The sequence below is a fragment of the Podarcis cretensis genome (assembly GCF_951804945.1).
Source record: "Podarcis cretensis genome assembly, chromosome: Z".
NCBI classification, from domain to species: domain Eukaryota; kingdom Metazoa; phylum Chordata; class Lepidosauria; order Squamata; family Lacertidae; genus Podarcis; species Podarcis cretensis.
The window spans coordinates 158,989-171,643 of NC_137184.1; the positions used below are offsets into that span (position 1 = coordinate 158,989).

General features: G+C 54.1%; 1 protein-coding gene across 6 annotated transcripts in view; it reads left to right on the plus strand.

Moving 5' to 3' along the window:
- Positions 1–11,696, plus strand: part of NR6A1 (nuclear receptor subfamily 6 group A member 1) — a 49,912-nt gene extending 38,216 nt beyond the window's left edge. For 4 of the 6 annotated variants that reach the window (XM_079962132.1, XM_079962133.1, XM_079962136.1 and 1 more), the window contains exons 10-13: positions 294–446; positions 961–1,045; positions 7,873–7,926; positions 9,289–11,696. In XM_079962132.1, the coding sequence (XP_079818258.1) occupies positions 294–446; positions 961–1,045; positions 7,873–7,897 (263 nt within the window). In that variant the 3' untranslated portion in view covers positions 7,898–7,926; positions 9,289–11,696. Of the gene's footprint in view, positions 1–293; positions 447–960; positions 6,137–7,872; positions 7,927–9,288 lie in introns of those variants that run through there. The other 2 variants (XM_079962134.1, XM_079962135.1) reach the window with 1 other exon arrangement.
- The last annotated feature ends 959 nt before the right edge of the window (positions 11,697–12,655 follow it).

A 12,655-nucleotide genomic window follows, 5' to 3' on the forward strand; every position in this document is an offset into this window, starting at 1 on the left:
CTGCTGGCCACACTGGCTGGTGCTCAGGGGAGTCAGGAGTCCGGCAGCCGTTGAAGGTCCCAGGCTCCTCCGGTCCAGGCTGTCTGCAATTTGGTCTCAGCTCCTGGAGGAGCTGCCCCATGGCCAACCAACAGAAGCTGCTCTTGGGACTTGCTTCTGGGGCCCTTCCTCTCCTCCTCAGCCCCTGCACCTTTTATCGGCATCGTGGCAGTTGGCGGGAGGGTGGGGAGTGGGGACAGGATGGGGCGGTTGTTCCTGCCCCACTCGTCACAAGCGTGGTTTCTTCTGCTCAGATATCCGAGGCCTGACAAACGCCTCCCAGCTGGAGCAGCTGAACAAGAGGTGTTGGTACGTCTGCCAAGATTTCATGGAGTTCAAGTACCCGCACCAGCCGAACCGGTTCCCAGATCTGATGATGTGTTTGCCGGAGATCCGATACATTGCAGGTGAGACTCTCTCGGTGGTCGTTCTGGTTCCCCTGCATCATGAAGCTTGGAGGGAGACGCTTCTCTGCCTCTCTCCGGCTGCACTGCCAGCGTGTGGGAGCCTCCTTCCCACCTTCAGAAGTGCAGTCCAGGGCAGCTGGTGGGCAGCTCCAAGGGAGGCAGCAGGGAGGGTGCTGAAACAGACTGGTAGCTCACCTAGTCCCTCATCCTGGAGGCCGTGGGGCCAACCAGATGCCCACCATGGGAAACCCAGAAGCAGGAGTGCTAGAGCCCTCTCCCCCTGGGGGCAGAGGTGGAGCATAGCCACCCTGAAGGCAGCAGTGTTTCTGAATAGCAGCTGCTGGGAGCCGCGGGAGGAGAGAGTGCTGTGGGTTTGCCTTTGGGGTGTCTGCTTGGCCCCTGGGAGAGCAGCCTGCTGGACTCTGGTTGGCCCCATGAGGCTCACCTGGCAGGCCTCTTCCATGCTGCCTTTGACACGGGGCAGCTAACCAAGATTGTGTTCTTGTCTTGACAGGGAAAATGGTGAACGTCCCGTTGGAGCAGCTGCCTCTCCTCTTTAAGGCTGTTCTGCACTCCTGCAAGGCCAGCGTGAGCAAAGAGTGAGCAGCCGCCTCTTCCCCCCTTCCTCAGGAGTAAGAGGAGGAGGAGGAGGCACATGCAATTGATGGAATGGCTGCAGCTGGGCAGTGGGTAGCCTTGCTGTTGCGGCAGGAATCTTTGTGGGGTTGGTTGCTTGGTTTCCTCTATTTTTCTTGTTCTTTTTACTATTTTCCTATGATATTTATTTCACGACAAAGTTGAATGTATGATCTTCAACCCCGTGCACAGCATTCCGTCCGAATGCAGCCATTGAGTCCTCTCACAGTTTACAGAATGTGAAGATGTTTGTTAACAGTGTTTTTTAGGGTTAGACCTCTTTTTTTTTTACCAGGGCTGGAGGCTGGGGCCGATGACTTAAGACTACCTCAAGGAGAAGGTGCTGGGCTCCTCTCTTTCTGTGGGGCCTGCACACAAAGTGTTCGTTCTGTTGGGGCAGTCGGCCGTTCCTTGGAGGCCGGAATCTGCTCTCCCCTAGAGAAGTGCCAAGTCCGGTGGCTGCCCCCCTCCTTTCCCCCCCATCTTCTCAATTGGCTGCCCACAGAGCATCTCAAATACACACCCCACCTCTTGGCACTCCAGACCCTGCAGCCATTAACCCCTCACTTTACCACAAAAACGCAAGGTTGCAAGGATGATGGCTGAGTCTCAGCGGGTGAGATGGCAGCCCCTTCCTCACGCAGTCTGAGGGGGTCTGCTGTAGACCTTCCCTCTCCCTGCCTGCCACCTGCGAAAGAAATCTGGGACAAGCAGGGAGGCAGCTCTGTGGCCTTCAAAGGGGAAATGAGTTTCCGGGTTCCCTCTGGACACCCCTTCAAACTGTCATTCTTAGCCTTCAGAAAGGGGCCCTTGCAAGACTCTCCAGGTTGTGATTGGTCTTTGCATGGTGGGAGTCTCTCTCCCCTATTCACACTCAGTGGGCTCTCCAGTTCCCAGAGGCCCCTGCTCCACCACCCATGTCACACTCCTCCTTAGCTCCATGCTTCACAGATGCTCACAGCAAGAGAGGCTTCTCTGTGGGTGTCTTCCTCTAAGGCCTTCAGGCAGGGGGTGGGAGCCCCACACACTGGCTAATGGCTGCAGCCGGCAGACACAATCAGAGGCTGGAAAGGACGGGCCTGAATTAGCCCATCTCACCTGTTCAGCCCGCCTCATAAGCACACGCAGAGGCAGTCCCAGTGCTGCTGCCACTGTCAACGCCCCACAACCTTGCAGTTTGCTGCCCCCCACTGCACCCTGTTTACATTTGGAGGCTTGGCATATTTCTAGGGGAGATCCTGATACAGGTTGGCCTGGGAAGCGCAAGTGGGAAATGCGACTGCAGACTGAGCATCAGGGAAACTCACAGGCCCCTCCCCACTGCCAGCCCCGCCTAGAGCTCCTTCGGACCATTGGCATTTGCTTTGTGGGTGGGGCGGGGGATGTCACCCACAGGGCTCGCTCTCTTTGCTTAACTTCCCCACACTCAACGCTGCTGTTGCTGATTCCAGCAAGGTGAAACGGGTAAATGGCCCTGCTGCAGCCAGCGCTCTGTGGCTTTTTGTGCATCACAGACCGGTGTCACTGCCCTTTTGCTTTTCCCATTGGTCCAAGTAGCATTTGTAACCCCCACCTCCCCGCCACTTTGGAAAGCCTTCTGCTTTGACACGATATACCTCAAGGGGCGGTGGGGGCGTGCAAGTGCTGCGTTCCCTATCTGCCCTTCTGTCTGTCTGTCTGCCTGTATGTTGTCTGTGTCGCAAAACTAGAAAGTGCTGCCTGCCCAGGGCATTGGTGTTATTTTTGTGTTTTGTGTTTTGTGTTTTTTTTGGGGGGGGGGAGAGCTGTCCACAATACCTCTGATTGACCCATTCATTACCTTCTGGTTTGCTCCTTTTACGTAGCAGGGATTCTATACATTGCACAAGACTGCGGAGTCTAGCTCATCACTCAACATTTCATAGAAACCTCACAGATCTGTGGCCGTGGGATTTTTCAGGACCCCTCTGCTGTCCCCACACCCCCTCCTCTCCTGCATATATTTCAAAGGTGACTTGACTCAGGAAGGAGAGAGGCTTTGCAGCCTGTGCAGGAGGGGGGGGGGGCTGTGTGAGAGGACGCTCCGCTGGCCATTGTGTAAGGCCCCCCCCCCCCCCCATTTTGCCTCCGCATTCACAGCATCCCTCCGTTGACACACAAAAGCCTCTGTTTATCTCTGGGAGCAGGGAGAGCCAGGCTGAATCCGGGCGCAGGCCAAAGGCTAATGCAGTGAGCCAGAAGGTGACTCATTGGGCTGTCGTTAATGCCTCCCGCAACCAAGCCCGCTGACGGCTTGTTTGGTTTTGAAACAGGGTAAAGTGAATGTAATGCTTTGCGGACTCAGGTATTATGTGAAGAAGAAAATAGGAACTGTAGCTTAGAGACGTAGGGACCGTAGGTCACTCACTTAGATGGATTTGTGAATTTGGTTTGAAGGACACTGTACAAAGGTTGGAATTCTCTTTCTGTGCTATCTTTTGTTCAATGGTCATTTTGCAAAAACAAAAGGGGGAACTGTATAATAACGTGCTTAGTGCTGTGTGGGAGAGGAGGGGGAGAGGAGAGCTCTGCTATTTCTGGTTTCTCCCCTGCTGGGGCCCAGCAGCCCACCTGCCACAGGGAGATCCCTGCTGCAGTTTCTCTGGGCTTTTTTTTTTTAGCATGATTGATTGGTCGGTTGAGTTTATTTGTTTGCTGCCTTTCCGCAGCGAATTGAGCCCAAAGCGGCCTACAGTATACCAAATATACTGAAATAAAGAGCATGTCAGTAAAGAACCCAAAATGACAATAGTCCCAGCAATTTGGCAAACGCAGAATAAATTCAATATTACCCCCCCCCCAAAAAAAAAATACCTAGGCTTATTAAGTACACAAAGACAAAATAGAAATGGAAGTTTACTGGCAATAAAGTTTCTTGCTGCTCTTCCAAGAAGCCTGGCTTAATGCAGTTTGGAGGTGAGGGGCAGATTGCATACAGCTGGCTCCCACCACCTTACTCCAGAGGAGGCCGGGAGCAGCAAAGGCCAAATGTCAGGGAGGGCAGTGATGGCAGGTCTCTCCCCCGGCTTCCTGGAAGTGCCAGTTGCTGGTGCAGGTCTTCCTGCCTGTTTCCAGCCTATTGCCACTCATTTTGAAAGAGAGAGAGAGAGAGAGAGTGACATATTAAGTCCCTCCCCCCTCCTGTACATGAGCACCCCAAGAAAAGCCACCAGGGGCCACAGCAGCTGCTGCAGAACCAGGCTGACCACAGCACAAGCTTCTTGGGCCCACTGTGACCAGGAAGACCCCCAAAGGCCGCCCTCCTCTCCCCCTTCTTCCCCCAGCTGAGCAGGGAGGCTTGGAATTCCCCTTTTGCCATTCAGTGGCAGTCCTTCAAACCAACCGTTCATTTTGTTTTTGTTTTGTTGCTGTTTATAAACTTGAACTACTTTTTACCTTAAAAAAAATACTTTATTTCTAAATAGGAAAACAACCAAAAAACAGGGTGGGGTGGAGGGGGACCCATCAACGCCCTCTCCCACCCCCCACCCATCACTGCGCTGCCACCGCCTGCTCCCCGCCCCTTGCCCCTGCCAGCTCTGCAGCTGTGAGTCTGGGGAGACCAAGGTGGCAGTGGCCTTGCCCTCTTCCTCAGGCTTTGACGTGGCAGGAGGGGAAGAGGGTGGGGGTGGCAGCTGAAGTCCGACACGGATATTTTTGTATCTCAGGTGATACCAGTCCAAAGTGATGCTCCATCTTGCGGCAGCAGCCTGAGGGGTTTCTCTGGGTTCTCTGTGCGCCCTTTGCGCCGCACGCAGAAGCTCAGGGATATGTATTTAAACTGAACCCAGGGAACCCCCCCTGCCGCTGCCCCAGCAGGAGGGGGCTCTCTTTGCCCAGGCTTGCTTGGGGCCTTGCGCCCCCCTGGCATCGCCTGGGGAAGGAGCCCCTGTCTGGACTTGAACCCGCCCCCCTCGGGGCACCCATTGACCTCAACTGAGCCGCCTTTGCGATAGATGCATTCTTTCTTTCTTTCTTTCTTAAGTATGAAAATGTTTTGTACTAGTTTGTTGATAACATTATTGACTCAGTTTCCATAACAAAACTACCTCTTGTGTGACATCCTGTTTATCATCTCAAAGGGATTGTGTGTGGGGGGGGGGAGAAACAAAAAGAAAAGAAATCCCCCCTCCCCCACTTTGGAAAAAACCTAAAATAACCCTGCTTCCTCTTTGTACATGTTTCCGAGTGGAGATGCAACAGCGTGTTTTTTTTGGGGGGGGGGGCGGAGATACTGCTTTGTCAGCTTCTCCAGAGATTCTCCATTCCTCATTGCTGCTGCAGGGGAATTATCTGCCCCCCTCCCCCCTTGGGGCTGCGTGAGAAGGAGGTAGCAGGATGCATGGGGGGGGGGGAATGAAGGAAAGGGACACCTGGAATCTTGAGCAGAGTTGTTAGAGAAGAGGCCATGCGGTGCCCCCAGACGCAAGACCACCCTGCCCTCTGCAGCAGCATGTGGAGAGGGGGTGCTCTTGCCAGCCTGAGCCCAAGGCTGCAGGGCCCCCTCCCACCCCACACACCCATGGCTCCTGCCACCTCCTTCTCCCGACCCTGCTGACGTTTATAGACCTGCATCTCCATCCCCCCCCCCCCCGCCATGGGCATCCTGGGACTCTCCCAGCCGGAGGGAGGAAGGGAAGGGCAGCAATGCCTTGACCAAACAGCCTGCAGCACGTTTTCCCTACAATCCCGTGTAATAAATCAGGGAAGCAGGGTGTCACTGCAACATAACAAATAGTGAATGTTTAGCTGTTATGTTTCAACATGCCTGGAGCTGGAGCATCTGCACTGCAGGGATGCCACTCGCCCGGCGGCGCCTCCTGCCTCAGGAGGTGTTGACAACAACAGTGTTCTGACCGGGTGTAGTTTTGGCCATGTGGCAGGTGGGGCCGGCGCCCCTCGCTTTCGCCCAGCAGCCTCGGCTCCAAAGTTCTACTCTGTGACTTGACTACCTGTGGAAATGTGACCAATAAGTGTTAAACGCATGTTTAGCAAGTGTTAGATCTTTGAACTAATAAATGTGAAATGGTTCTGCACTGCTTGACTCTTGAGTGTCCTTTCTTTTGCTTGCTTGCTTGCTTCCGTGTCCCACAGGTGCCCTCTCCACACGCACGCACGCGCGCGCACACACCTCTACCTGGCAGTCAGTGTATTAGGGGAGGGGGTGCTTGGAGCAGGGGGTCTCTGCAGGCCGTGAGGCTGAAGGAGCTTTCACCAGTGCCGGCAGGACGCATCTCTGGCAAGCTGGAAGCTGCCTTTGGCCCTGGCGGTGCCTGCACAGCGGAGCACAGCAGGGTAAGGGGAGGCCAGAGAAAGATGGAAGCAAGCCTTCCACCCAGTCCCTTTGGACGGGGCTGGCTCCCCTTCCTCCTGGTTATCCAGATCTCAGCCCAGGCTTTGATGGGGAGGTGTTAGGAATGAGCATCAGGTGAAAGAAGGAGCAGGTTCTTTTAGCCCCTCTTGCCTTGATAGCTGCCAAGCAGCCAGAATCCCCCCCCCCTTTTACAAAAAAACCCAATGTGCCAGCAAACCTAACTGCAAAAACAGCCTTGACCAGAGCACTGCAGAGGGAAAGGAGAGATCAGTTAAAGGTATCTTGTTTTTGATGAGAGAGCGGCAAGCCGTGAGGAGGGACGTGGTATTTTTAGATTTCTATGCATCCTGGAGTGCACACATCAGGGCGCATTCAGCCGGGAGCAGGCGGCACACTCACAAAGCCATTGTGCGCCTCTGTGTGTGCGTCTGCCTGCCACACTGAGATGGCGGTGGAAGTGAGCAGCTGCTGCTCTCCCTCCCCCCCCCCCCCCGTGTCCGTGGGCTGCGCTGCCTCTCTGTGCCTTTCCCTGTTGCTTGGCGCTTCTGGATTGGCCTAGTTAATGGACCACATAAATGCATTTGGGTTCGCTTTATTCCTTTCAAAGCAGCCAGAGTATGAAAATCCCTGCTTGCTGCCAGCTGGGCCTGTGGCCCGTCCCAGGAATTAAATGTGCCTTTGTTTTGCTAACACTCCAGGCCCCACATTCCCTCCTCAGCAGAATGTCTTTCCACCCTGCTCTTTGGAATTAAGTTTAGCCTCAGCACATAGGAAGCTGCCATTGCACGATCTGTGTTGACTTGCGCAGGCAAGGTAGTTAAGCAGCTGCCTCTCCCTGTCCTGCCTCCAGAGGCTCCTGACTCAAGGTGAGCAACACACTCCCCTCCTGTGGCTTCCAGCAACTTGCAGTCAGAGGCACCGCTGCCGCCTCCAACTGGTGGTAGAGGAGAGCCATTCTGGCTAGGAGCCATTGATGGCCCCCTCCTCCTCCTCCTCCTCCTCCGTGAATTTTTCTGTTCCTCCTTAAAGCTTCCCCAAGTTGATGGCCATTGCCGCCTCCTGTAGGAGCAAACTCCATAATTCCCATGCAAGTCTGTGGTCCTAAGTCAGACTCCCATGGTTTCATAGCGCAAGGTTCTGTTTACATGCTCCCTCCCAGAAGACCAGCCAGCAATCTTCAGGCCAATCCCAGGCTACAAATTGGCAGCCTGGCCTCCAGGTTGAGGGTGGTTGTGCTGTGAAGCCACAGCCTCTTCTCCCCAGAGATCCTTGAGGAGTCTTCATGGGTCTGATCCAGCTGCAGTAGTGACAGGAGGCTGGTGGTGGCGGCGGCAGCTTGATGTTTGCTTTCTCAAGCTTTCCTGCTGCCCCGACCCCAGCAAAAGCCAAGCTGTGCAGAGGAGGGAGGACTTGGGTGCGCGCAAGAGGTGTTAACACTCTTTGGCTTGATCTCTTTAGGTTCCAGATCGGCTCTTGGATGTAGAAACCTGTTCTTGACTCCTCCAGGAAATGGTAATTCAGCAAAGCCGGATCTGCCCCCAGCAGACGGATCTTTCAGAAATTGTTCCCCTGACAACAAGGTCCCCATCAGAGCCATCGCCATGGAGACACAAGACCTGCATCTCATTTCTCCCATGTGTGTGTGTGTGTGTGTGTGTGTGGCTGGCCCCCCACTCTGTGGAGGCGCCCCCAGAGTAGCGCACACTTGGCAACCATGTTAGCAGAGGCTCCTAGTCTGTCCTCAGAGGCAGACCTTCCTCCTCCCTGGCCCTCCTTCCCAGGAGTCCTCTTGCTGTATAAAATGCTCTATGCCCTCTTCCCTTTGAAGACCCGAGGTGCTGGTGTCCTGGTCCACCTCAGCAAAGTTTTGAATTGAAGCAGGTAGAATCTAGGTGGCATAAAACGAATTGGGGCCAGTGGCTTTTGAGCCTTTAAGCAAAGCTTGCCTTTCACCCAGCTGCTCTCTATTGTGATGTGTTTGGACAGCAGCTGGACCCAAGAGACCATGTTCTGCTTGCGTAATGTTGGTGAAAAGGAGGCTGCTCCCCCCGCCCCCCCCCCCGGTAGGCAAGGAGCCATGTGGCTTCTGTATTCCCAGGGGGTCCTTCCTTGACCCATGTGCTTACGTGTAGAGGAATGTTGTGGTTTTGCTTGCAATACGCGTACTTCTACCAGCTGCAGTGACTTTGAGGACATCTGAGGTTTCCCCCCTTGAGAATGGTTTCTTAACTGTATCCCGCCTTCTCAGTTGTTTTGGGCTACAAGTCCCATCAACTGGGGCTGGTGGGAGTTTTAGCCCAAACCACCTGAGCTACAAATTCGGGAAAGCTGAGTGAGATAGCTAGGAATCCCACCACCTTCAAATCCCTCTTCAAAACTCACCTGTGCAGCAGCACCTTTGTTAGGTGAGAAAGGCTTTGGGAGGAGAAAACCCACTGCCTTGCAAGACATCTTTGGGAGAAGAAAAGACTTTAAGGAGCAAACCCCATGAGGGTTTGTGTGCCTCATTCAGGCAACTCTTAAACTTAAGCTGGTGCCAAGCGTCTTGCTCTGCTTTCCTTTAGACCACGTCAGTGAGGTTGAGAGGCAGGTAGGGCAGCCGGGGGCCGCCCAGGACCTCCAGACACACTGGCCCCCCCAGGCTTTGCTAACCCAGCAAAGACAACCTGGGATGCAGCAGTACAAGTCACCGGTCTCCAGGGGGCGCTTAGATTCCATCAGTTTGATTTCACCCACAGAGATGCACTTCCTGGTCTCTTGAGACAGATTGGAGCCAACAGGTAGCAGTCTAGTTTGCCTCAGGCATTTTGCAGAACCCAAGCCCTTCCCCTGCTTTTTTCTGGAATTATTAATATTCCGCTTTTCTGCTTGCAGCTGACACGCTGTAGAGCTCTGTGCTGGCCCCACCCACCGTGGTGTCTGCTGGAAATCCACAAGCATGATTCAAGAACAGACTTTCCCCTCCTGTGGTTTCCAGAAACTGAGATTCAAGAGCGTCTCTGCCTCTAACTGTGGAGCCAGACCAGAGCCATCGCAGGAAGTAGCCATCAATAGTTCGCCTCGCCTTTTAAAGTCATTGTGTCACAGTGCTGTAGCTGCTTTAAAAACATAGCAAGTCTTCGGATGCAGCTCCTTTGTCCTCAAGTCCTCAAGTAACTCAAATTGACTGTGGGTTTCTCCCAGATCCGCTCTCTGCATTGGAATTCAGGTGGGTGCCTTTGGAGGAAGTCGGGATCAGAGGAAGACTGACAACCTGTGTTTTTCTTGTTACCTTGCCTCCTTGAGCCCAGCCAGGAGAAGGGTATATTCGCTGTGCCTTGGGTGGGGTGGGAGTGTACATGTCTCTGGATGTGAGTAACGGGGGGGGTGGGGTGGGGGCTATATTTAACTAATCCGAGGGTCTTTTGGGGTTCTGTGCTAGCTCCATGAGCTGCCCCTCCCTGATCTTTGGACCCACAGAAGTGGAGGAGGCACCAACTTGTCTTAATTGCCACGTTTCCCTCGCTTGCTCATCTGGCCAGTGACAGCAGCTGTTGTGCGGAGGGCCCTGGCATGATGGTTTACTGCCGAAGGCCGCATGGCCTGTGATTCGGCCGGGGAGGATGGCAGCGAACAAATCACACTGTCACCAGCGTCAGCCTCATTAACCTGATCTTTGGTGGATCACCAAATGTCAACATTGCCTGGAACATCCATTATCGGGCCCAAGGACTCTGCGCAAGGCATTTTGTCAGGCATTTCTATCACTGGCTCATGCTCTGACCTTCACAGAGGGAAAGGCAGCCTGGGGTGTGTGTGTGTGTGTGTGTGTGTGGAGGGGGCTGTTTGCCCACTACTAGCCTGCCCCCACAACCCTCACACAGCCCGGCCATATTTGTTCACATTCAGGCCCTATTTCTAGCTAGTGCCTCACGCAACATTGACTGGATTGAAACGGCAAGTGCAGGCTGCAGTTACACACAGCGCCACCAGCCATTGTTCTGCACCAGCTTAACAGCCTCAGCACTGGCCGTTTGAGGAGAGGGAGACAAGAAGAGGGACGGACAAGCCCCACAGGACCAACTTTCCTGAAGTGGCTCCTGACACCAGTCGTGTGTGCACAGATCAAGATCCAAAAGGAAGTTCTCCACCAGGGGGTGCCAACTTGAATAAAAGGTTGATGGGGGCAGGTAAGCCCTGCCCCACATAATAGATCACAAGGCACGATGTACACACATTGTTTAAATGACAGTGCTCATCAGCTTTCAGAGGAAGCAATGCTTCTGAATGCCAGGTGGTGAAAACAGCAGGAGGGAGGGCTCTCACGCCTGGGTCCCGTGTGTGGAATTCCCATAATGGGCATCTGGTCAGGTGCTGGGAGAACAGGAAGCTGGACCCGATGGGCTTCATCCAGCAGGCTCTTCTGATCTTCTTAGGTTGACCCATAAGCCCCATGCCCTTCAGACTGCAACTTCCCTCTCTCCTAATGTTTTTTTGGGGGGCTGGTAGCTGTGGAAGCACTTGTGAAAGCTTTTTGAGGACCAAATTCCACAGGGACAGCACCAATGTCATGTACGAGCCAAAGCTTTTTACATCCCAGAGGGAATATACGCATAAGAGGTTGCTCTATGCCAGTGGTTTTCAACCAATGTGTCGTGGCACCCTGGGGTGCCTTGAAGGATGGTCAGGGGTGCGGTGGGCAACCCTGGCCTCTGTCCCTCTTTCCTTCCTTCCCTCCCTCCTCTGATGCCCTCCTCTGTCTCTGCCTCCCCAAGGCTTGCACAGCTGTTTGTTGCAGCAGCCCTGGCTATAAGCTGCACAGGCGAATGGTGCACCTTTGGCTGGCCAGGGGGTGCTTCCCCAGCCCCTGTGGGGCAGTGTGAGGAGCCATCTCTCTTTGGGGCGGGGGGGGGGGCAGCTCAGAGACCAGGGACAGCAGCTGCCCAGAGGACTCCCAGGGAGAGGGGAGAGGAGAGGAGGCTGAGGGAACACATGCGCTCCCACTCTCTGGCAACCAATAATAATAATTTATTTATACCCCGCCCACCTGGCTGGATTTCCCTAACCACTCTGGGCGGCTCCCAACAGAATATTAAAAACGTGATAAAACATCAAAACACGTTAAAACATCATATAGTGTCCGACTTAATACTGGGAACACCTTCCAACCTCTGCTTTAAAATCCCAAGGGAGTCCATTCCACTGCTGAACAGCTCTTGCCATCATACACTTAGCAAGTCCCAACACTGTTTCCAGTGGCCAATTGCCAGCTATGTCTGGAAAATTCCAGATGTATGGCAACCGTAGATGGGTGGGGAACCTCTGTGCCTCCTTGGACTCCTCCAGCTCCTGGCAGCTGCCATGACCAGCGGTCAGCTCTGGTGAGAGTTGAGAGTCCAGAACTATCTGGAGGAACCAGATTCCCCACTCCTAGAACTAAGAACATAAAAGGAGCTCTGTTGGATCAGGTCCATGTCCATCTAGTCATGCACCCTGTTTTCACAATGGCCAGATAGAGGCCCCAATGGGAAACCCATGAGCAGAATCCAAACACAAGAGCCATCTATCCTCCTGCTGTTTCCAGCAACTGGTATTTGGGGGGAAATTGCTGTCTCCATCGATAGTCCTCTCCTCCGTGAATTTTATAACCATCGAGGTTAGTTGCCATCCCTGTCTCCAGTGGGAGTGAGTTCCATAGTCCAACTATGCACTGTGTGAGTAAATCTCTTCCCCCACTAGAGACAGTTCACAGTACTGCTGCATAAAAAGCTTGGAACACAAGAGGACGTTGATCTGGCTGCAGGCAGCGTTGCGCCAAGAGAGGATGAGCTCAGCTATGCAGCCCACCGGCCCCTGAGGGGAAGACCACCAGCACCAACCGGGCCCAGGGCCCAAGTAGTGGAGGGACCTCCCGGCCCAGGTTTGTGAGACCTGGAGTGCTTCACGCAGCTCCTGCCTTATCGCTGGGAGGTCTTGCAGTCAGGGACCCAGGCTTTGGCAGGCAAGAGTGGAGAGGTTTTGCAACCGCTCTCATAGGCCACACCTGCAGCAAGCGCATTCCAGGAACGTGGCAGGGGGAAGAGGCACAGCAAGGCTGCAGATAACCAAGAGAGGATGGGGACTGGCCATATTTATCTCCCTCCTGGGACGTTGCGGAATATCAAGGATAGGAATAAACAAGGAGATCCTGGCAGTTTTTCCTCAATGCTCACTAGAGCCTTGTGGCAGCTGCTGAGCTGCTTTTGAGCTCAGCTGAGGGATT